The 25,880-nt window shown below is 40.2% G+C and overlaps 3 protein-coding genes across 3 annotated transcripts in view; 2 read left to right on the top strand and 1 right to left on the bottom strand.

The window, feature by feature from the left end:
* Positions 1-25,880, top strand: part of LOC116062299 (cephalotoxin-like protein) — a 1,100,540-nt gene that overhangs the window by 283,548 nt on the left and 791,112 nt on the right. The gene's annotated exons all lie outside the window — the stretch shown is intronic.
* On the bottom strand, positions 7,509-13,460 carry LOC116050022 (G2/M phase-specific E3 ubiquitin-protein ligase-like). Its single transcript, XM_035997040.1, has 10 exons — positions 13,301-13,460; positions 12,775-12,838; positions 12,427-12,574; positions 12,223-12,312; positions 11,820-12,109; positions 11,095-11,196; positions 9,661-9,770; positions 9,350-9,550; positions 8,697-8,886; positions 7,509-7,630 (listed from the first exon to the last, which is right to left on the bottom strand). Exons 1-10 carry the CDS (start codon positions 13,406-13,408, stop codon positions 7,509-7,511), a joined length of 1,425 nt encoding a protein of 474 aa, XP_035852933.1. The 5' UTR covers positions 13,409-13,460.
* On the top strand, positions 18,169-23,053 carry LOC118494116. Its single transcript, XM_035996668.1, has 3 exons — positions 18,169-18,241; positions 20,924-21,015; positions 21,850-23,053. The coding sequence occupies exon 3, from the start codon at positions 21,904-21,906 to the stop codon at positions 22,795-22,797; it is 894 nt and encodes a 297-aa protein (XP_035852561.1). The 5' UTR covers positions 18,169-18,241; positions 20,924-21,015; positions 21,850-21,903; the 3' UTR covers positions 22,798-23,053.

Below are 25,880 nucleotides of genomic sequence, written 5' to 3'. Positions count from 1 at the left end.
GATTGGAGATGGGCCTATAGTTGGATAGGACTTCCGGATCAAGAGTGGGTTTTTTGAGCAGTGGTCTGATAATGGCATTTTTTAAGACAGGGGGAAGGTGACCAGTTTGGAGGGAATAATTTATAGCAGCGGTGATCAGGGGACTTAGGACAGTGATATGGGTTTTTACCAGGGAGGTTGGGAGAGGGTCCAGGGGACAGGTGGAGGATTTCATCTTCCTGACGATGTTCTGCACCTCTTCTGATGAAACCTCAGGAAAGCAGTTTAGGGGTTGGGAGACGGTATATGTTGGGGGAACAGTTTGGGTGGGAGGACCAGAAAGGGCAGAGCGAATATGTGCAATTTTTGATGTGAAGAAATCCATGAATTTATTGCACTGCTCTTCTGTAGTGGCAGTAAGTGGGGGGGATTGTGGTTTGAGAAGATGGTTTACAGTGGAGAAAAGCTGCTTGGAATTTCCTGGGCTGTTTCTGATGGCATCGGAGTAGAACTGTGACCTTGCCTCTTTGAGGGACTGTGCATATTTTTGTTGTTGCTCCCGGTAAATTTGTTTGTGGACAGTGAGGCCAGAGGCTCTGAAGCGCCGCTCAAGGACCCGCCCTGCTGCCTTCATCTTACGAAGCCCATCTGTGAACCAGGGTGCTGAGCGGGTGAAGGTGACTGCTCTTGTTTTAACAGGGGCATGGAGGTCCAGGAGGCTGCTCAGATGGCTGTTGTAGTAGTCCACTGCTTCGTCGGCTGATGAAAAGTGTGTGGAAAGATGCTGAAAGTCTGCTGCCAAGAGTTCGGGGTTTATGTTTTTTAGGTTTCTGAAACAGATATTCTGCTTAGGCTTGGAGAGGCTGGATGGGGATGGCAAATCCATAGAAATGGCCTTGTGATCACACACACCTAGGTCATACACCTGCAGGTTGGTGAGAGGGGCAGAGTTTGTAATGACCAGGTCCAAGGTATGCCCCCTGGTGTGTGTGGGGACATCAACAAGTTGTTTTAAATTAAAGCAGTCCAGTAGTTGAAGAAATTCAGCTGCAAGACGGCAGGAGGGGGTGTCAACGTGGATGTTCATATCACCTAAAATTATAACATCGGCGGAGGATGTGCAGAAAGTTGTGAGAAGATTTGACATCTCAGTGATAAATGATGGGTTTGGTTGTGGTGGTCGGTAGATGAGGAGGAACAGCACAGGGGAAGGGGACTTACATTTAAATGCAAGGCATTCAAATGAAGACAGTTCAGGTAATGGTTGCAGAGATAGCTCCAGATCGCTGCGATGGATGACTGACAGGCCGCCACCACGCCCTGTGCTGCGAGCTTTCTGGAGGCAGCTATATCCTTGGGGACAGCTCTCATTTAAAGAAGAAAAGGTATTTGGTTGGTGCCAGGTCTCTGTAATGCACATATAATCCAGACATTTATCCAGGATATGGTCATGAATGAGGCAGGATTTGTTTGTAATAGACTGCATTTTTGCTACTTGATGATGCAACAAGTCTTTGCACTGGCCGTAGCAGACTGAAGTCCACTCCACGTTTCCCATTTAGCTCACTGAGAGGTGTTGCCATGGAGACGTCCAAACTACTTATCCGGTAGGAGACAGCACTCTGATGACGTGTGCGTGGAGCGACAGTTTGCGTTGCTGACCAGAGAGCCGGGATGGTAAGACTTGTCTGTGAGCAGACAAACTTTCTGCGGGAACTTCTATGGATGTAGCGCGGACGGCGGAGAAGTCCTAGTTGTTTAATCACTGCAGTGCACGGTGGAGTGAAGAAACCGTTGAGATTCATCAGTTGGTTGACGGAGTAACTCATTATAGTGGTGGTGCCGGCGGCGACGTGGAAGAGGTGCAGGTTGTTTTTAGCCGCGTAGCCAGAATGCTAGCTAGGACTTTCAACTCTACGGCAGCGGCGATGGATGGTTTCAGGCTTCCCAGATCAGGGGCGGAGCCAGACGATATAAGCTTAGCCCAAACCTAGGGGGGTCTGGGGGCATGCTCCCCCGGTGGAGATTTTTTTCCCCAATTACGTCAGCTAAATGCACTATTTTTCAGGCTGTTTGAGATAATAGAATGCCTAAAATTCTATACACTATCTGGGAAAATGATGATAGTTACTCAGTAAAAAATAAAAAATCACCCAGTAGAGCCTACAACCTATTTTGTATTTAATTGTTCTCCAGCTGTAGTGAATCCAAAACACCAACAATGTTAAGGATGACTCATTTTCACCCCTGGCAACTAAAAAGAGGCAACCATTATCTGACTATTTTTAAGTTAGCCTACATAGGTAAAATTGGAATTTGGTGTAAACATCATTATTAATCTTAAGAGTTCAGTTCTGTTTAGTTTGTGCTTAGCTGATAAATTTGCTACATCAGAATCCATGAAATGGAAAAAAGAACAATTGAAGCTTTAACTGCACAACAAGGTTTATCGTGTATTTTTAAACAATACACAAGTATTAACAATGTAATATAATAAAACAATAAAAATCTGTTTTAAAACAAGAACAATTTATTAATTCATGCATTTCAATTTATACAAAAATTATCCTTAACAGGTAAAATAGAAACTTAGAAAGAAAGCAGTACAGGTGAGGATGAAGGCCAGGTGAGGATGAAGGCCAGGTGAGGATGAAGGCCAGGTGAGGATGAAGGCCAGGTGAGGATGGAGGCCTGGTGAGGATGAAGGCCAGGTGAGGATGAAGGCCAGGTGAGGATGAAGGCCAGGTGAGGATGAAGGCCAGGTGAGGATGGAGGCCAGGTGAGGATGAAGGCCAGGTGAGGATGAAGGCCTGGTGAGGATGAAGGCCAGGTGAGGATGGAGGCCAGGTGAGGATGGAGGCCAGGTGAGGATGAAGGCCAGGTGAGGATGAAGGCCTGGTGAGGATGAAGGCCACGTGAGGATGAAGGCCTGGTGAGGATGAAGGCCAGGTGAGGATGAAGGCCAGGTGGGGAGGGTAGTGATGGTGTCGAGTGGAAGAAGAGCGGCAGCACTTCTGATAATCCTGCAAGAAATGATAAGCACAAATCAATCAGAGGCAAAACATACGACTACTAATCAAACAAACCTAACCTAACACCTTTTTAGGGAACATTTTTTGGCCTATGGTATCCACCTTATTATTCACGGAAGAGTGGCACGGACATTTGTAAATGGAATGTGTCTGGCTTCCGATGTCATCCGCTTACAGTTATTTCTAGCTGTACAAAAAAGCTTGTTATGCTTCTTGATATTGGAAACTGGTATTTTTCTACCCTACCCTATTATTTTGATGTATTGACTTTGTCATAATTGTAAACACTAGTTTGTAGCACAAATATTTTTATCATTAATAGCACTTTGTTATTCATCTCGTTATTTCCCTATGAACCGGAAGTCTCACACATTCACAGAAAATAGCTTACTTAGCTTCAAAGTTGAAAAATAAGGTGGATATACTGATTGCATGTTGTGTGGCATAAATGGATATGCATATGGACTATATGAGGGGTGGGGAAAAAAAATCGAGTTTTGATTTACATGAGCTGTAAGCCCTTATCATCAAGATTAAAACAATAAAAGGCTTGAAATATTTTACTTTTTATGTAATGAATGTAGAATATATTAAAGATTTACTCTTTAAATTAAAGTATGGGGGGAAAAAAAATCACTTTTCCAGTGATATTGATGCATCTGTACTTAGAATTGTTGTCATCAGGAGGAGGAAATAAACTTTCTCATGTCTTTCTGATCTTCTTTATCACTATATTTCTCAATTAGTCTCTCTTCTTATCCCACTAATGTGCCGAGATTAGCTGTAAAACTATGGGGTGCCGAATGTAAAAGTTCGGTTACAATTTTTTAGCTGATAAATTTTCAACATTTAGCTCACTTTCCTCACATTTAGCGCATTTTCCTCACATTTGAGACAGAAATTATAAATATATATATATATTATATATAAATGTTAAATCTAAATGTTATATCTAAATGTAAATGTTATATCTAAATCTAAATGTTAAATATATATCTAAATGTTAAATCTAAATCTAAATGTTAAATCTAAATCTAAATGTTAAATATATATCTAAATGTTAAATGTTAAATCTAAATGTTAAATCTAAATCTAAATGTTGAATCTAAATCTAAATGTTAAATATATATCTAAATGCCAAATGTTAAATCTAAATGTTATATCTAAATCTAAATGTTAAATTTATATCTAAATGTTATATCTAAATCTAAATGTTACATTTATATCTAAATGTTAAATGTTAAAGCTAAATGTTATATCTAAATCTAAATGTTAAATTTATATCTAAATGTTAAATGTTAAATCTAAATCTTAAATATATATCTAAATATTATATCTAAATCTAAATCTTAAATATATATCTAAATGTTAAATCTAAATGTTATATCTAAATGTGTCGCCAAGTGTAAAGCTAAATATTTAGAAAATATTCAAATCCCCAAGGAAACCACGCCCACCACAGTGGCTTCAAATCGCGCTGCACCGCCCCCACCCCCTCCCCCGCTCCCTGTGGTAAAAGCAAAGGACTTAGGTCAAAGGCAGGCATGGCTGGTTCTCTAGGTCTAGGAGACATTGAACGGGCGGTCATTGCAGGTGTGCGGGCTGCACTCCATGGTGTACCTCCCCCGGTCCAGTCCACAACATCAACGGTAAGTTAAGTTGTTTTAATTTTAGTTCTTTATGCATACTGGAGGGGGTTAGCCACTGTTAGCTAACCCAGCCAGTTAGCTGTGTGACGGATGCTAGCTAAAGTTTTGTTATCCACTTTCTGTAGTTAATGTGACTGAGAAAGGTAACTTAAGTTACCCATAACCTAGTTGACTTAGTGGTTACCAGTGACAAAACTGACCACTTACTCTATGAAGCCTGTGCTGTGGTCAACATGTGTAATATTAACGTACTTTGCCGCTATATCTGACCTCTAAAATGCGGGCTCTTGTTTCAGGTTTTAACACCAGCGGTGCCCAGTGCCACAGGCACTTCCAACTTCACGTCACTGAGATCAGTAAGTTGTGATATAGCTGGATAACGTTTGTTACCTTGAGAAAAATAGATAAAACTATTGATATAAAATAACTGTTTCTGGTTAATATTGAAGTTCAACATTGGTAATTTGAGGATTAGGGCTACAACTAAAATACTCAAACCGATTAATCATTATCAAAATAGTTGGCAATTAGTTTAATTGTTGTCAACTAATCAATCAAATCGTTGCAGCTGTAAGTAGGAATATGTAAATTGTAATGTGATATGTAGTAACTTGTGTGGAATATAATGATTACATCCTATGCATGGCAAAAAGCAAGTTATGATATTAGTGAATGTCGTTTTTTTCCTTTTTTATTTAGGATGAACATACTTTAATCTCCAAAGAAGACATTGAGGGTTTGCTGTTGCTAGGGACAACACTTTCTGAAGTAGCTTCAGTCCTGCAGATCTCCAGACCCACATTATACAAGCTCATGCAGGTATATAACATAAGACACACAAAATTTTGTAACATTTCTGATGAGGAGTTGGATGCAACTATATGTGAGATAAAAGCAGAACATCCACATGTAGGAGAAGTTATGCTTAATGGACATTTGCGTGCCAGAAACATTGTGGTGCAGCGTCGCCGTCTCAGAGACTCCATTCACCGGGTTGATGGTGCTGGCGTTGAGTCTAGGAGAACAACAACTGTACTACAAAGACGAGTATACACTGTGCCTTGTCCAAACTATATATGGCACATAGACGGAAATCATAAACTGATAAGATGGAAATTAGTTGTACATGGCGCAATGGATGGTTACAGTTAGAATGTTAACGTTTCTCCAGTGTTCCAACAACAATCGGGCTGAAACTGTTATTAAGCTCTTCAGTTCAGCCATCAGCAAACATGGCCGGCCCCTTCATATTAGATGGAGGGGAGAATGTCCAGGTTTGGGAAGACATGAGAATGCACAGAGGTGAAAATTCTGTGTTGACTGGAAGCTCTGTACATAACCAGCGAATTGAACGATTCAATCGTGACTTGAACAGAAACTGCAGTCATGTGTTTGCACCCATTTTCTACGAACTAGAGTCAGGCTTTGAATGTGGACAATGATACAGATTTATTTTCTCTTCATTATGTGTACATTCCGAGGATCAATCGCACATTAGATGAGTTTAAATCTGCATTTAACAATCATTCAATTTCCTCTGAAGGAAACAGGACCCCAGTTCAGCTTTATACACTAGACAGACATCTTCTGTTACTAAACTATCCAGAAGCTGCAGCTGAGGAAAGAACAGTGGACTCAGTATCAACTAGTCATGCACATTACTCCTTTTGCCCACTTAACCAGCAGGACTTGCAAGAATTGGTTGTTACAGTAAACCCACTTTAAAATGATGGTAACAAGGGAAAAACATTGTATCACAGAGTACAGGAATTTGTATTACACAAAATTGTAAATATGTAACAATCAGCCAAGCAGAAGAGGGGTGGGGTGGGTGGGACTTTGACCCAAGTCAACATTACACGATATTGTAAATTACTCAAATTTATAAATTAATTTTGTTATTGTATTTTAGAACTGCGATGATTAGTTGTCAACTATTGAATTAATTGTGAACTATTTTGATAGTCAATTAATTGGTATGAGTCATGTTTTGAGAAAAAAAAATCTGATTCCATCTTGTGAATTCTTACATCAGTTTATTCCTGTGTGTGTGACTCAGTATATCCACCTACCTCCATGTCTTGCACTTCTCTAATCCTCTCCAACCTGTGAATAATACGTATGATTTTGGAAAACACAAGTTTATGTCATGCCAGAACAGTGAAAGTGTGAAGCAACCAACTGTAACTTGCTTTGTAAGATGACTGACACCTGTGAGCTTTATGAAAATATTAAAGATATACTTTTTTCTTTTGAAATTCCTCTCATCGATTCATTTTTTCCATGAACTTTTATCATATCTGTTGATATTGGACAAGAAAAGCAAATGTTTTTTCCAAGTGGTGTTTAATCAAATTGCAAACAAATCAAATTAAACATTTGCATGTCTGTGCATATTACTGCTGAAACAAGCTAAAAGGCAAATAGTAAAGTCATGAAATCTGTTTTGAGGTATGCAGCTAGCCACCAATAACAAATTACAAACTGATGGTCTGCAAATATTCTCACTTCACATTCTCAAGGTATCTGTTCACCAAAACAAAATGACAATGCAGGATGTTCATTACTGAAGTCGTACACAGCTTATTCAGAGTTTCTGGAATGGTCTATAGGAACTGGCCACTTAATTGAAATACTGCATTTAAATAATTAAATGGAATGAAAACAGTCTGTCTGATACAGCTAAAATGAACAATGAATATTAATCAGACAAGAACACACCTGGTTACACCTTACAGCAATACTGCAAAAATGCATAATACTGACAACTGGACATGATGAAATCTGACAAGAGTGCAACCAAAAAAATTATAATACAAAGACGAGTATACACTGTGCCTTGTCCAAACTATATGTGGCAGCTGGTTCCCGTTGCAAAGGCTAGGATGTGTCCAGGATTCAATGTCAGGATAAACGCCTTTTCTGCCTCAGTGAGGTTTCTGGTGTTAAGATGTTCCCCAAGCTCTTTCTCTACAAGGTTGAAAAGTTTCAGAACAAAAGAAAATATAGACATTGCAATTTTATCTACAAAACAGAATTATCATATAGCTTGACTTCAAAATATGTAGAGTGTAGTAAGAAATGTCTAGCCTTAAAGATATTTCCATATATGTGTGCGTACTGTGTGTTTTACTCATGTGTTCTTTTACTTCCGTTTGTGAACAAGTTATTCATAGAAATGTATGGGTGAACAGAAATTGGGATGATGAGAGATGTTTTGCATCTGTGGCATTCTTCCTCAAGGTAATTGGGCCTTAGTGCTTGTTTGTTAAGATAGAAGGGGCCCTGACTTGGAGGAGCCATCTCCTACTAGGGGGGTTGGCACCTTCATGTATGTTAGACCAGGCCTTGGGTAAATGTCACTGATGTTGGTTGCTAGGGGTTACATCCTTGTATACAATGTTGTGCAAAAGAAGTGATGTGCTCATCTTGATTCCTGTCATACTATACTTGGAGATGTAATTTGTGAGAATGTCCTATAAGAAGTGTGTCTTTTCTTTGGAACCTCAGACTGCGTCTGGTAGCAACACGACGTAGGTCTCCGGGTCCCGTGAATAAAGCTCTCTGACATTTCTGACTTGCTGAGGCTTTGTCTACTGACTGGCTTTCTACTGACTGGCTCAGGCTTTGTTCAACTGATTGCTAAAAAACCTAGACCGATAAGAGATAACATGACATGTATGACGTGCCATGGTTTTATAGACAGTGAAATGACTACTTTGATAATCAATTAATCGGTAGGAAAAATTCTGATTCCAGCTTCCTACATGTGTATATTTTCCTGTTTATTTAGTTCTCTATGACAGTAAACTGAATATTTTGGGGCTATGGACAGAACAAGATACTTGAGGATGTCATATTGAGGTTTGGACAACAGTTAAACATTTTTCACAAGTGTCTGATTTTATGGACCAAACTAATCAATTAAGAAAACATTTGGCAGATTAACTGATAATGAAAATAATGGTTAGCAAACTTAGAGCTTATCAGGGAAGAGATTATTTTTTTAGCCATACTACATTTTACATCCATTTACCTTGCACACAGTCAAGAAACTCTCTGAACTTAACCACCATTAACTCCTCTCTTGGTCTTCTGTTACTTCCCAGAACAGAGTAGTTAGGTTTCAGGAGGGTAGCCACAACATGTGCTGTGACATCACTGGGTTCTTTGGGCATATCAAGAAGGACCCTAAGGCAAGGCCTTTCTTTCAGGAGTGGCAGAACCTGTGAAAACAACAAAAGCCCAATTAGAAGCTTAACCCTTAAATGCAGGCGCTTTTAGTGACCCAGGGAGACATGAGAGCAGCTTCTCGCTAACAGCTACATGTGTTTGAAGCAGATAGCAGGGGGGAGGACAGATGTCTCACTACCCCACTCTGTGTTGCGACTCCGCTGCTGTTCCATGGTCAGTTTATAGTTGTATGATCCATCATCCAAATACGTATTGAATTATACTGAAATTAACTGAATGGGTTTTATTTCTATAAAAAAAAAGCAAAGCGATTGGGGGTGGTGGGGAAGTAATGTAATCGTGTCTGAACACCCATGCGATCTGTAGATAATTCAAATGGTTTATTTTGAATGGGACTGAACAGTGTTCCAGTGTGCTATAAAAATCATGCACAAGCAATTCAATATCTGTTGTACACTAGAATGCAATTACAGTTATATTTAAGTCTAAACTTACCTCATAGTACTTCAAACCCTCAACTAACTGATCATAGCAGCTCTGTCGTTGAATGAGGACATGGAAAAGTATTGCATTCTGCACAAATGCATCTTTGTTGTCCATGCTGACTGGGTTCGGAAGACCTTCGATTTGGTATCTCCATGAGTCACAGCATTCCACTGCTTGCTCCAGCTCATCGGTGGTTAATGCTTGATCAACCTTAAGGAGCAATCAAAAAATAAGGATATGATAGATGCATTCAGAACTAAAATAAACACCTCAGAAACTGGGATTGAAGCAAATAAAATTGTATCACACTCGTATCATACCTTCTTCAGGGCTTCTCTAAGTTCCATGTCAGCTACATCATCTGGAGTGACATTCAACTGAAAGATGCGTCCTGTCAGAAGGTAGTCCACTACCAGAGGAGAAAGGAGGGCTGGAGGTTCAGAATCAGAATCAGAATCAGAAAGGGCTTTATTGCCAAGTACGTTGCACATACGAGGAATTTGTCATGGTGTTGTTGGAGCATGTCACACATACAAATATAAGAAGGATAAAAAGATATAAACAATATAAGTATAAACATATACACAGTATGTATTAATAACGATAAAATAAATTTAAATAAATAGTAAAATAAGTTAAACAGTAGTGAAAAGGGACGCTAGAGCAGAGTAGGTACAGTGGCATGAGGAGCCAGAGGTGGGGTGTGGAGAGAGTCAGGGTGGATTCCGAGCCTTGTTAATAAGGCTAGTGGCGGAGGGGAAAAAACTGTTTATGTGGCGTGAGGTTTTGGTCCTGATGGACCTCAGCCTCCTGCCAGAGGGGAGTGGCTCAAAGAGCTTGTGACCGGGGTGGGAGGGGTCAGCCACAATCTTTCCAGCACGCTTCAGAGTCCTGGTGGCGTATAGGTCCTGGAGCGGCGGCAGATTGCAGCCAATCACCTTCTCAGCTGACCGAATGACACGCTGCAGCCTGCCCTTGTCCTTGGCAGTGGCAGCAGTGTACCAGATGGTGATGGAGGATGTGAGGATGGACTCAATGATGGCTGTGTAGAAGTGCACCATCATTGTCTTTGGCAGGTTGAATTTCTTCAGCTGCCGCAGGAAGTACATCCTCTGTTGTGCTTTCTTGACGAGGGAGCTGATGTTCAGCTCCCACTTGAGGTCCTGGGAGATGGTAGTTCCCAGGAAGAGGAAAGACTCCACAGTGTCAATTGTGGAGTCACAGAGGGTGATGGGGGCAGGTGGGGCTGGGTTCTTTCTGAAGTCCACAACCATCTCCACTGTCTTTAGAGCGTTGAGCTCTAGGTTGTTTTGCTTGCACCAGGTCACCAGGTGGTCAGCCTCCCACCTGTAGGCGGACTCGTCTCCATCAGAGATGAGTCCGATGAGGGAGGTGTCGTCCGCAAACTTCAGAAGCTTGACGGACTGGTGACTGGAGGTGCAGCTGTTGGTGTACAGGGAGAAGAGCAGAGGAGAAAGAACGCAGCCCTGGGGGGATCCGGTGCTGATGGTCTGTGAGTCGGAGACGTGTTTCCCCAGCTTCACATGCTGCTTCCTGTCAGACAGGAAGTCAGTGATCCACCTGCAGGTGGAGTCAGGCACACCAAGCTGGGAGAGCTTCTCCTGAAGCAGAGCCGGGATGATGGTGTTGAAGGCAGAGCTGAAGTCCACAAACAGGATCCTGGCGTAGGTTCCTGCGGAGTCCAGGTGCCGGAGGATGTAGTGGATGTAGTGGATGTAGGATGTAGTGTTCACCACCCTGGACGATGATGGTAGACATCATATGTCCAATAGTGCGGTACACTCCATTCTGCACATGAGAAATGTTCATTCTTGGAGTGAAGCCATTTAGAGACTCTAGGACAAAAGGACAAAAACAATTGTGTTTATACAGTAAAGACAAATAGAATCACTCAAGATATCATACAATAATCTGAATACCATTTACCTATAACAGAAATACTGTATATGGAATAGAATTTTAGAATAGGCGAAAACACATTTATACTGCATGCAAAAACTGCACGGGATTGCATAAAGTTACATGTTACAAGGTTTATTGAAGATGTGTTGGGTTTTAAGTTTTTGAGTACCCATAGAACCCATTTTCATTCAGATATCTTGAGGTGAGAAGTCAAGGGCCAATATTTAGCCTAACTTATTATTTGTTATTGCTATTTAGCCCCCTTCCAACAAGCTAGCATGACATGGTTGATAGCAGTGGACACCTTATGTTGTCTAGTTTCACATGATACCAGAGTCTTCCACTATAGCCATGAAAGACAGTAATGTCGACAGAGAAAGCCAGCATCCTTGTGGAGTTTAATCGGCTAATAAAGCGCTCATTAGTTAATTATGTATGTATGTTACCCAAACTTTTAGAGGGCAGCTTACCCAGTATTTAAGAAAAATAATTTTAACACCACAGCACAGAAGTACATTTGATATAAAGTACATAACACTTCGCAAAAAAAGATTACCTTCAAATGCTCCACTCTCTTTGAAGATGGCTTTTACAAGCAGACGGAAGAATTCTCGCCTTGGCCCTCCGAGGTCTTCTCCATCTTCGTTGTTGCCTTCGTCACTGGCGAAGGTGACATACAGCTGATCGGTGCTCTCAGTGAATTTCCGTCTACTAAACTGTCGGAGAGCAGTTGTCCACACGTTCCCTCGGCTGATGTAGATCGGTCTGTATGCTTCTGTGACAACCCTCTCACTGTGAGCTTTCACAATACCTGTAATTTCTTCTTTGCTCAAACTTTCTGCAACCCTTCAGAACAAAAAGGATAATGGTTATTACCAACACACATGAAAGCCACACTGACTGTGTCTTATTTTGACTGGTGCAACACTGAAAGTTAAAAATGAGCTAAGCAAGTATACCTTGAATCCCGTAAGGACTGCACAGACTCTTCTAAAAGACTGCGTCTGATGGCCTCCTCAATGGCTTCATCTTCTTCAACATCAATAGGACTGTTAATTAGACACAAGAGGATAAAAGAGGTTTTGTTCCCTAACAAAATGGACCAACATAAAATGTAACAAATATTACATGAGAAAACCTTAAGTTAATACATATAACTGTACATGAAATCTGCAAAGTGATTCATAGCTTCATTTGGCCCTCGCTGTCCCTGTAGTTCCATCCCATCATCAGATGGAGCACTGGCTTCCACCCTCTCTTGCCTCTCACAGTGTTCCCTCTGGGCTCTGGACGGTGCATCTCTCTGACTCACTACATGAAGAGAATCAACTCAGTAACTTTTAATAATAACCTAAACAATACTTGTTTCAATACGTTCAATAATGCAATAAGTCACCAATTCATCACAAAAATCAAGACAGATCAGCAATTAACCTCAAGAGGCTGTTATTTACTGTGATTTTCCACACAAATGAGGGGTGTTAATTGTTTTTTTGTTTTTTTTTACTCACCTCTCCTTCGTTGTACAACCGGGCTTTCAAAATCACTGTCATCAGACAGCTCCACACACCAGCTCTGCACAAAAGAAAAGGTGTGAACTCCTATGTAAAAACAGGCAACTTGTACAGTAAATTACAAGGTGAAATCTTTACAGTGTGACACAGAGATCATTTTATCTGATTGAAAAATTACATATTTTCTAAGTGTGGGGAGTATACAACATCTAGCTAGTAGATGGAGATAGAGGTATGTGTTGTAGGGGATCATTCAGTTATTGAGTACAGGTGTGCTCATCACTGGATCACCAGGTTATGGGTGTGTTCTGTCCCATGTGCAGTAACAGATCAAGGCCCAAGGTCTGTGGAAATGTAGAGGCCAAAAATCTGTGGACTAGTGTGGGCTAAAAGCAAAGATGGGCATCCTTGGTTGCATATGATTATGATTTTTTTCTGAGTTCAATAAATGGGCAGCAACCAATTTAGACTGAGCCTTTTGTTCTCTGAGTTACCACACAAATTTATTCAATAACATGCTCACCTGTGCAGGAACTTCCATTTCTGCCATGATATACAAACAAGTGCTGGAACACACGGAGGCAACCTCTTTACCACCCCAGGGGAAATTGGAGGTGACCTTTGGTATCATCAGTTTTTTACACCCCTTGATGATGCTCAAAAACTGAAATGGAAGTGACTGGTGCTCTGATAGCCCAAATGCTCCACTGAAGATAGCTGTTATTTCAGCTCTCACTTGGTCTTCAGACCATTCGGTGGAAAATGAAATTTTTCCAACAAGGCCAGCCGTAGCTAACCTTGTCCGAGTTTCTCCTCTGGGTATAACGAAGACCGATGCCCCCGGTGAAAAAGGTAAACATATAACTTCCTTTGTGTATGTTTTGACATGCCTTCGTCTCAAGTATCCCAATTGAGCCCCATTACGTCGAGGGATGGATGGCAGAGGAGCCTATTGAAAACAAGCAGACCAAGAGTCTTAATAGAGCTGATAGTGACCACGTTTAACAGTAAAGTTGTAAAGACCTGCATACAGGCCTCCATGCTGACATTTAGTGTTGTGGAGCCATTAATGTAATTTTGCCATGCACAGGATGTAATCATTATATGCCAATCAAGTTAGTACATTTCACATTAACACTTACATAAGCCTACTTGAACTTAAATTCTAACCAAAAATAGTTCTATTAGTGCTTCTTTAATGAAGTAATTCTAGACTTGCTTCAATTTAAACACCCATCCAGATTTGCACTCCATCAATAAAACCTGCTCTCATTTCCAACTCGTCCTATGTTGATTTTTTTGTCAAATCACTTGGTTTCACTATAGAGTTCATGGTGTGTTCAATAGACTCCATGATACAACCTTTCAATACAGTATTGGATGCCCACAACTTCTCCTCCTGGACCACAGAACAGAACAATTCCAGAGTCTGGACAAGTCTAGCATTTTCTATCCAAAAAATGACTTCCGGTTTGCTGCATTTCTTTGCAGTAACTCTGTGTGCTAATATTCAGTTGTTTTTTGTTTTGATGACAGGTTAGAATGGTTTAGATCAACTTCAAGGCCAAATGTAAAATAAAAACAAAAACATAGCAGATGCCATCTTATGCTAAAATAAGTAATTTCCATGACATCTCATTAAACTCCATTAAAAGACAACACTATAACAGCTGTATAGTGACCCTTTACAATTAGCATACGTTAAGTAGTAGAACAAAGCTGGCAGTTCCAAACATATAATAATTAGTTTCATAATTGGTAAAGAATAACTGATGAAATAGCACCAAAAACAGTTTATATATTCTCTTCAACTTTTTGGTTCAGATTGTATTGCATGTACAGTATGTAATATAGAGCAGTCTGCCTTTTCACAATCATAACCTTGCACCAGAAATAACTACAGTGACACCAAGGGATATCACAAACAACATAATCACTGTAGGACAAGCTGGGAATGACAAGGGGTTGGACTGATATGCAATTATGTTTTAGTAACACAACCAACGCACAACAGATGTATTTGATGAAATGAGACTACAGCAGGCAACAGCAGAACAACTCTTCCTCAGAAACATGTATTTTCATCGCAAAATGTGGATCACAGTAAACATGAACAGCTAAAATCACAGTATATACTGCAGCTCTACACCAATCGACACACATCTGTCAGCCCCGCCACACCGCTGCGTGCTCACTCCATCTCTTTATAAATCCGTGCACTCCACTAGTTAATGTTAGCCAGTTAGCCGTCAGCTTGCACACCTCAAATTACCAATGTTGAACTTCAATATTAACCAGAAACAGTTATTTTATATCAATAGTTTTATCTATTTTTCTCTAAACGTTTCTCTAAACGTTATCCAGCTATATCACAACTTACCCTGACAGGTCTGTCGGGTTTCCCTGGAGGAGCATCAGTTTCAGGTCGACCATGTATGTAAGAAGAACACTCATGCACATTTCTGCCTCAAGCAGTTGATTACAGTTCATTACCTTTAGTTTGAAGCACTGTCAGGAGACCCTGCCTTGTGACTGGGGAATTTGTTCTCAGAGAGAGTATGTTCAGGTTTTCATGGTATTTTAATACATTGTAAAACCCCATTGGTTCCCTCTAAACAATATGAATTGCTTGTGTTGAAAGTAGAATTTCTAAAAGCTGCATTATGACATTATGACAATTGTGGGATGTTAAGAGCCCCTTCTGCACCGAAAGATATATTGTCGTCATTGTACGAATCCTTTTCAATGGTAAATTACCATGAGCTGGGGTCTTATTTATAAAACTGTGTGTAGGAGCTTTACTAAAAGTGTATGTACGGCCAAAAGCCAAAAATGGCGTATGCCAAAAAAAAAATTAGATTTATTAAACCGTGCGTACGCACATCTGTAAGCAATGTTGCCTTTATAAATCACAGATCACCCACTAGTGTGCGTACATGAATCAGCCTCTTATCCTGCCCTGTACACGGCCATTTTTAACCATAAATAGTCAATGCAAAGCTCGCACAGTGTAGGGAAACCTGATCTATAGACTACCTATATTAATAATACGGCCAAAATAGCAGGCATGGGCAAGGCAAGGTTAAAGGACGCGACAATTGATGATTCACAGATAGACTTTCGGATATCATTCACCAGCGGAATCTTGCATGGGCAATTGCTAGAAAATCCCCAAAAAAGCTTTGTTGGTAGTGAATATAAAGGTTTGAGATTCTGGGCCCTATTTTAAGCATCTAAGTGCACACCTGAACACACCTCCCTGTAAGACCAGCACGCCAACGGGCCACAGATGGCACAGGTGCATTTGCTATTTAAACAACGTGGGCGCTGGACGGGAAACTGACAACTGGGTCAGTCTTAAACTAGCAAAGACACTTGGGTTGGGCTTTGCCCTGCGCTGCACTGGGTGTAAGATAGAGCCCTTGATGTTTAGTCACTGACTGGAATCCTCTTCAGCAGCTGATCTGAAGTCTGTAACCTGTTTGCAGTAGTGAAAGAAGAATGCAGAGCCTCAAGGAAGCAATAACCCACTTTAAAGATACTTCATTACAGGAAAAGAACTGCATTTTAACCCTAGTTAATGCAAAGCTTCAATGAAAGTAGAAACGGTGTTCTAAGATAATTTACATGAAAACGTTCACTGTTTGTGTGTTGCAGCGTTGCACACGACTCTGAACTGTGCACACAGAAAACTACAAGCTCCATCTTTGATCTGATCCTGAAAACAAGAAGATGGGTGATGAGAGGAGAGCAGAATGGAGAGGGAGAAGGAAGAACTGGATGATTTCAGGAAGCAAATCAAAGACGGTCCAGATCTGAGAGTCAACAAGAGCATTGTGATGTTCACTGGTGTTTCGTCTTCAGACAATCTGAGACAACACTACAAGAAGAGGAAAATGGAGACGGGCCTGTTTGCTGCAAAGTTGATCAAGAGCCTGCTGGAGATACTGGGTGAATATTGAACTATAATGCGTATGTTCATATGTATTGCCTCATTTATGTATTTCATTATCTATTTCATAGCCACATTTATGTATATTTACGTAAAGGGGGGCAAAAAATGGATGATCGGTCGCTTAGGAAGTTATAGGCTACAGTTTCCCTCAACTGCAGCCGGGACATTCTAAAACGCTTAACGTGAAAAAGCTTAACATGGTTTAATGTACCTAAACAATGATCAATCAGATATCAGTCAGTTATCAGTCAGATAACGTCCATAATAATTGGACTTTGGGTTAGATTTTTTGACCGTTTTCAGTGGTTATGAGGAGCAATATGTGATAGAAATTTGGTAATCATTGATCATTGTTTAGGTACATTAAACCACGTTAAGCTTCTTCCTCGCCATAGGCGCCAATGAAGAAGAAAACGTTAACGCGAGAGAATGTAATATAATCGTTGAATTTCAGTTTAGTTTTTTTGACAGGCTAGTGTTCATGACAAGATATGGCCATGAGAAATATGGTGATGGTTAGTGTTTGTTTTTCATGTTAAGTGTTTTAGAATGTCCCCTGCAGCCTGAGTTATATGTATATGGTAGTGCATGTTTTGGTCATTCGATTTTCATTTCATGAAATACATAAATGAGGCAATACATATAAACATATGCATTAGGGTTTCCAAAGTAATTTTAGCCTGGGCTGAAAGCACCACCAATGGTATGCTACACTGGCGCTGTTGCCGTGGAAATGACAACATCCGGTCTCTGAATATGAAAAAACAAGCCTTTTTTCGTTTCTATTTTCGAGTGATTTTATTTTTTGTTATATGAAATAGAAAATGAAAATCAAAGTATATTTTAAATTTCTCCCATCCCCTTTTGACCATGAAAAGGAAAAAATGCCTTGTATTTCAATTTCAAATTTTGTATTTTAAAATGAAAATCAAATAACCATTAGTTTTTTGTTTTTAATACCTGTTTATGAAATGAAAATCGAATGAACGAAAAAGTACACGGACCCGGAAGGTACACAGATTTTTTTTTACCGTTTCTTTGTTTTTGGTTTGAAACGACAAATGAAAAACAGGTGGTTTCTCGTTATTTTATTTTGTGGTTCAAACAAGAAAACAAACTATCAAAACGTACACGGACCATTCTCCTTTTCCATTTGGATTTAGCATTTGGCATTTCAAAAGCGTATGTACAAGAGGAGGCGTGGCTCAAAGGTTGGTGGGAGGGTCTGAAACAGAACGGGTGCAGAGGCACCTTAGGGACATCAGGGGGAGCTGACTGCTAGGAAGCTCACTGTCTGAAACTACTACAGCGACAACAGAGCAAGTTAAAGGGGCGGGGCTGTAGCGAGGACTTATTAGGGTTATTTATAAGGCAATGGCTTCAACTTGGGGAAATTGTTCTTACATGTCTGACTCACACACAAACTCACCAGGACTAAAAAGGAGCATTAACAACTCCACGCAGTTCCCTATCGGTCTGACAGCGAGAAAGCAGCAGACAGTACAGCAGGTAAGAGGCTGCCTTTTGCGACTAGCTAACATTATCAGCTGTTATTTGCTTGCATGCATGACTAATTAAATTGATACCATGGCAACTTGCAGAATTGAACACAGGCAGTGTCAAGTCATTTAGGGCGCAATATGCTCTGTTAAAAAACAATCAGCTTCCTGCTATTGTCTGAGGCCTACCTGGAGGCTAATAGTTAGGACCAGCCGATTGGCCTATCGTAATCACCTACATCTGATTCAGTTCTGTGTTATGGCAGCGTGTTAGGATGACCTGTTTGGCTTTCATCATTAATGTTTGTTTGATGCTAGCATTATAGCTGCTCTGGTTGAACAGTAGAAGACACAGACATTACCCAAACAATTTAGTCTAAAAATGTAATAGGCCTATTTTGTGGAAAATTACATTATTATAAATATAGTTTTATTTGATTAGAGTTGACTGTGGTGTGCTACAATTCACTTGAACTAGAATTCCAACCTTTTTAAATGTAAATGACCACCCAAACGTAGGCTCTAACAGTGATGAAATATTCAGCTGTGATAAGGTTGTGTGTAAAGCTCCTCATGTATGAAAACATGCAACCGATTAAGACATTAAAAGCAGGACCTTAAGTTAACGACAGTTAAGTTAAGATTTGCTTTACTTGCTTACTCTTCAGAGCTACATGAACGAATGCTTCATGAGGACAGGCTGAGAATGAGAACTCGCTGCGTATCCAATGGTTGATCAAACTCCAACAACAACAAGAACATGAAACCACACACACACACACACACACACACACACACACACACACACACACACACACACACACACACACACATAGACACACACACACACACACACACACACACACACACACACACACACACACACACACACACACACACACACACACACACACACACACACACACACACACACACACACACACACACACACACACACACACACACACATAGACACACACAGATATACACACTTTCAGTACATTCAGTCTAATCCTAGCATTGTTTATCACAGAATTTCAATGAATAATTTCATAATGACTGCATGAACTTTCTTCATGTGACTTTACTGATATCAAACCTGATGATCCATGAGATCAACCTTTGGTTTGTTGTTGTTCAGCAGAGTCAAAGCATCAGCTTTACTGTTATGGTTTTTAATTTGCTGGGTGAATTAACTTGTGGTGTGGTCTAGACCTCCTCTATCTGGAAAGTGTCCCAAAAAATACTCCTTCAAAGATAGTTGTTCCCATCAGTCATAGAAACTAACCTTTAACTTCACTTATAGAGACCTGGAACATAACAACCGTGTTGTAATTCAGTTTTTAATATTTTAAACACAAGAAATACAGCAAGTAAAGTAAAGTACTTCTTTGATAAAAATCTGTTCTGCAAGTTTTAATAACCATGAGAAAGAGAGTGTTCACTTCTGGAGGAACCACACCTGCTAAAGACTTAGACACTTATGCACTTTTTAGGAAGATTCTGACATTCACTAATGTTTTCTTATCTTGGATTTGTTCTTAGCTAAGAACAAAATCTACGAACACTCAAGAGCACTCTTACGCACATTTCAGTGATGACAATTGGCTCCAAATAATTGGTTACTGCATTTTATTTAATTCTAGTCGTTTACAATGATAGTATTACTATATTACTATACTTAAGACTGAGATTCAGTACTTCCTCCACCACTGCGATGTACAAGTCATCTGCAACTCTGACAACCATCTCTTGAACACAGTCTCCCGCTTCCCAGGAGGTGCACAGGAAGTGTCATGTCCTTATTTGGGAATTTGCGGGGTGTTCTCTTATGCTAATTAGGAACAACTGGCACGCGCTTTCCATTACGAAGACGTGGGATTCATCACTCCTAAGAACACAGGTGTGAACAATTCTGCTGTTTAAGAACACGTGATGAATCCGACGTAGACTTTTCTTAGGGACTTTCTTTTGAACATATTATAAACTTAAGAAGATATTAGTGAATGAGGCCCATAGTTAGAATGGGCACAATATTCCCTACATGTTGACATAAAAGTAATGTATGAAGAGTTAAAACTGTGGATGGTATCACAAGGTAAAGAGATTTTTGCTTCTGCCTCTTTCCACTCTGTCAGTTGGGCCCTGCCCTCTGAGTCTGAACATTCCATCCCATACACACTAATGCAGTGCAGAAAGGCACTTTTTCTAAGCCTCAAAGAAGACTGAATATTTTAAAAAGTACTCATGGGATTTGAAAGTTGAATACCAACCCTGAATGTATGAAAGATGTGAATAGTTTTAAAGTTTGAATGGAGTCTCTCTGTGAATGTATGAATGAGTAGCTAGCAGTTGAAAATGTATAAAAAATGTTAACTTTGAACATTCAGTCCATCCGCTTTTATGGGGCAAAAATGTCCGCTAAACGTTGAATATCTCAGAAATTATGAATGTTATGAATATTATAAATAGTTGCACAGCATTCTGAATCGAGCTGAACGTTTTGATGATTGAATGTAGTTTTTATGTTCCTTCAGCATTCACACCACTAAGTATGGGGGATACTAGTCACTGAATAACTACAAATTATGGATTTCATAAATGCTTTTTCCACTTGAAATCACTCCCCCACTTTTTTTTTCCGTTATCTGGATTTTCATTTTTCCATGTGTTTGTTTCTTTACTGGTGCAGCTGGTCAGGGGACTGCAGCATCACCATCACTCTGCACAGTCATCACAACATCTCCAGCAGACAGAAACTGGACCGCATCTCTCTGAGCCACGGTAAAAACGTTACTGTCTAAAGGTTTGAGATTCTGGGCCCTATTTTAACCATCTAAGCACACGGCGTGAAGAGCCTGGCACAGGTGTGTTTAGGGCGCGTACGAATCCAATTTTGCTAGTTTGACAGCGGTAAAAAAGGGTCTGTGTGCCGGGCGCATGGTTCTAAAGGGTTGTACTTAGTGTCTTCATTAATCAGAGGTGTGTTTTGGGGCGTAACATGCAATCAACCAATCAGAGATCATCTCCCATTCCCTTTAAAAGCCAGGTGCGTTTGGACCTTGGAGCATTGCTGTTATGATCTGATTTGTACCGTAATATTTTTATTTGTTATCTTCTGCATGTGTGTGTTCTGCTGCGCATCCCTTTTTTTATTAATGCACCTATAGGCAGCGCATTAGTTTCATTAGTTCCATTCACTTCCCGCTGCCTCAAGATAACAATACACCCAGAATGCACCTGAACACACCTCCCTGTAAGACCAGCATGGCCATGGGCCACAGATGGGCGCAGGTGCATTTATTGTTTAAACGATGGTCTCAAACTAGCAAAGACACTTGCATTTGGCTTTGCGCTGCACCGGGTGCAAGACAGGGCCCAAAATGTTTAGTCACTGACTGGAATTCTCTTCAGCAACTGATTTGAAGTCTGTAACCTGTTTGCAGTAGTGAAAGAAGAATGCAGAGCCTCATGGAAGCAATAACACATTTTAACGATACTTCAGTACAGGAGAAGAAACTGCATTATAAATTCCTAGTTAATGCAAAGTTTCAATGAAAGTAGAAACGATGTTCTAAGATAATTTTCATGAAAACGTTCACTGTTTGTGTGTTGCAGCGTTCCACAGAAAACTACAACCTCCATCTTTGATCTGATCCTGAAAACAAGAAGATGGGTGATGCACAGAGCAGAATGGAGAGGGAGAAGGCAGAACTGGATGATTTCAGGAAGCAAATCAAAGACAGTCCAGATCTGAGAGTCAACAAGACCATTGTGATGTTCACTGGTGTTTCGTCTTCAGACAATCTGAGACAACACTACGAGAAGAGGAAAATGGAGGCGGGCCAGTTTGCTGCAGGCATGATCAAGAGCCTGCTGGAGATACTGGGCGACTTGACACCAGTTCCGGCACTGGCGGGCCTCGGATCAATGGCCATCTCCATCTACATCGACTCGTTTTTCCCCAGTCCGCCTGAGGAGAGCATGAAGGACGCTCTGCGGAGCGTGTTTGCCGAGGAGAAGGCCTCCGAGGTCTGGGATCAGATCGACGAGTGCCTGAAGAGATGCATGATGCACATCCACAACGACTACGAACTGGCGACTGACATCACACGGATCGAGGTCCAGCTGAGCGCCGCCCCCACCAAGCTGAAGAACTCCATGGTGAGGGACGGCCACATGTCGTCTCAGGCTCTGAAGGCCTGGGTGAACGGGGCAGCCTTCCACATCCAGATGCTGATTCACCTGGTGAGACTCGGAGGGACTCAGACCTGCGACCCTGTGGAGAGTCTCCTCTCTACTTACCTGAGAGACCTGAGGATGCTGTTTCAAGAGCACAGGGAAATGATCAGGGCTAAGTGCCGTGATCTCCGAGCCCCTTCTCGTCTGATTGATGAAGAGTCAAATGTGTATCGCATAGCTCATGCCAGCCATGATAAATACTTTGATGTTTATTATAATCAGAGATACATGAGGCAGATGTGTGACATCGAGCGTTACTTCAGTGACGTAAAAGAGAACCTGCAGACGCTGGTTGATCAGAGAGGATACTTAAAGGTCGACTGAAAGAGGCCGATACATCTGAAGAGATGCTCAGGCATTTTCATCTTCATGATCTTTTATCTGATGACACATAGCTGAAGAATTACACTGATGCAGTGCATTTAATAAGTCATCATTATAAATACTTTGTTATGATGATTTTACATTTATTATTATGTCGTTTCATGGAATTGTGCTGTGTGTTATGACCTTACTCAGTTTCTGAGTTTATAAAGAGGGGCGGCGGGGGCATTTAGCTTCTTTAGAGTGATAACTTTTCAGCATTCACACGCTGTTTCTCGTGATGTTTTGATTGTCCTTAACACACGCAATTTATCTTCATCTTTGATTTATTGTTAATGAGTTTTTGCCATCTCATTGCAGAACACACTCACACAAACACGCACACAGACACGTATACATATACACACACACACACACACACACACACACACACACTCCCCACGGAGACACACACACACACACACACACACACACACACACACACAAACACACACACACACACACACACACACACATAGACACACACTCGCACTCGCTCACTCAGATGCACACAGAAACGGGCAACAAATAAACTGAAATTAATCTTCTATCTGTAAATAAATGCTCTGCTTTAACTACCAATCTGCTGACTGGCTCTTATTTCATGTTGAACATGCGATATAAAACCATGCCTTTGTTCAGTTCACATTCTTTTGAACCTATATACCCACTTTACAGTTTTTTACAATCACTTTGCTACTAATTTCAGAACCTTGACATCATTTTTCAAAACTCTAGATACAAAACTCCAAATGGTCATCACTTGTAACAAAGACTGTCCAATGTTGAAAACATTGCATTGTGCATTCATATCTTTAAAGAAATATTGCACTTGCACAATCATTGGTTCAAAAAACTAATTTATAGTGAAATAACATTGAAACATTACTTTAGATCACCCACACACAAGCTACCCATAGTTTCACTGGGTCATCGTTTGTACAATCATTAAATATTATAGTACAAAATTGGTGATACATGTTTCATTTTGGTACTAGATGTAAATACATCCCTGTAAAAGTACTGCAGTAGTAGAGAGAATACTACAGACACAGTGGAGTCATTGAACAAAACCTGAAATGTATTGATGAAAAACAATACAGTTCAATCACAACATAGGTTTATTTGAATCAAAACAAAATAATTAGCTACAAAATAGAAAAGAAAGGACAGTAGTACTGTAAAACATCAAATGCAGTGTTCCTCAACTTGCTTGTACTGTAAAAAGCAAAACAAAGAAGTGATTACGCTTGTGGGAGCAAGTGTTAGAGTTTTGAAAAATGTGTATTTTGATCATTGGTGATGAGTTTTGTGTCTAGAGTTTTGAAAAATGACGTCAAGGTTCTGAAATTAGTAACAAAGTGTAAAAAACTGTAAAATGCTCCTCCTCCCACAATACTTTCAGCTAGAGACTCCAAATAAACTTCAGACGACAAGACATTGAGATATCAAACCGTGTTCCTGTTATCACTGTTTAGGTTTCATGCTCATTTCTGTTCTGAGTTTATAACAGATGTGTATTTAGCTTCTTTAGAGTGATAACTTTTCAACATTCACACACATTTTCATAAGTGCAACATGTATTTTTTTTTTTTGTAGCATTATCTTTTTAGCAATGGTGCAGTCGGAAGAGAAGTGGTTTTAGCCTGCGGTGGACGATTACTTTCAGCTGTCCTCTGATGTCAACGAGAAGCTCTTTCCACCATTTAGGAGCCAGGACGGCAGACGGGATTCCGTTATTTCGGGATTTCTGTCCATCAGTGGAGGAAACATGAAACTATCCAGCGCTTCAGAAGAAAAGAAGATGAGAAAAATCTCTGAAAAACACATGACATAGTTATGTCCACTGTAAAAAAAAAAAAGAAAACAAAACAAAATCGATACAAACATTTAACCCTCCTGTTGTCAAATTTGACCCATTTTCAAAAAGTTCCTAGAATTAGAAATTTGAGTTTCTTTAAACCAAATTGTCAAAAAAAAATAACGTGGATGGTTCCCCACGCTCTTCCCAAGTAAAATAAATGATCAGTTCACTACTTTCATTGAATTTGGGTGTTTTATCTCATAGCATTTGAAAAAAAAATGACAAAAGAACGCTGAAAAAAGTGACAAAAATGCCGGAAAAAAAATCGACAAAAACATCGAAAAAGTGACAAATCTTGGAGAAAATAAATCTATAAAAACGTCAAAAAAAGTGACCAGAGGCCTGTACTACGGAGCACGATTTGGTGTTACCGAGGTAACTTCATGTTCAACCCAGGGTTTTGTGAATCACGACGGTGGATCACTTGTTACTGTGTTAAATCACTTATCCCCAATTTCCACCAGCTGCAGGATCCGCTCCGGAACGGCAGTGGAGTCGATAGGTTTCCATTTAGGAACCAAATTAATGAAAAGCTCAAATGAAAGTCATTGTCAAAGTTATGCAATCAACTTTTCTTAACGTATCTCTATTATCCTGGCAGAAATGGCAATCATTAATTAGCATGGGAACGATTAACTTTAAGGGTTAAAATATCAGAATTCAGTCGTCAATAACAGACTCAAGGGAAACCTTTTCAGATCATTTTTGGGTTTGTTTTGTTTTTTGGAAATATATCCCAAAATGCAGCAACAATGTTACATTTGATGACTTGATGAAGTTGAGAGATTTAGTGTTTTCTTACCTTGCTGATCTCAGCCTGCAGTTTGATCTCCAAAGACTGAAGAGTTCGTCTGACCTCTGAGATCTCAGTCTAAACTCGAGTGAAGATAATGACCTCTTCTGAAGAGTCCATCATGATGTTTTTAATTCTCAGTGTCCTCCTTGGTTACTAGTTAACTACACAAAAGAAGTTATAAAAACTTTCTAAACTAAAAGTAAAAAGACAGTGGTGGCCTAAAGGTTAGAGAAGTGAGTTTATGACCAGGAGGTTGCAGGAAAAAGGACTTAGTGTATGGTGACCAGATTTCTGAGACAAAATCCGGGGACATTTTCAGCTCAGAAGCGCAAATACCTCCAAATAAGGTAATGTTTTTATCTTTGTAAAACTTAAAATGAGGAC

The sequence above is a fragment of the Sander lucioperca genome, chromosome 21 (assembly GCF_008315115.2).
Source record: "Sander lucioperca isolate FBNREF2018 chromosome 21, SLUC_FBN_1.2, whole genome shotgun sequence".
Taxonomy (NCBI): Eukaryota; Metazoa; Chordata; class Actinopteri; order Perciformes; family Percidae; genus Sander; species Sander lucioperca.
Note: the sequence above shows the minus strand (reverse complement) of the source record. Positions and strands in the feature narration are given on the sequence as shown.

Excerpts from the sequence above, each read along its gene's own strand:
- LOC118494116 (XM_035996668.1), top strand. The coding sequence starts at position 21,904 with ATGGGTGATGCACAGAGCAGAATGGAGAGGGAGAAGGCAGAACTGGAT.
- LOC116050022 (XM_035997040.1), bottom strand. The coding sequence starts at position 13,408 with ATGATACCAAAGGTCACCTCCAATTTCCCCTGGGGTGGTAAAGAGGTT. Across the intron at positions 12,313-12,426 it reads AATCACTTTGCAGATTTCAT|TCCTATTGATGTTGAAGAAG; the intron begins GTACAGTTATAT and ends TCTAATTAACAG. Across the intron at positions 7,631-8,696 it reads GTTTCTTGACTGTGTGCAAG|AGAAAGAGCTTGGGGAACAT; the intron begins GTAAATGGATGT and ends TCAACCTTGTAG.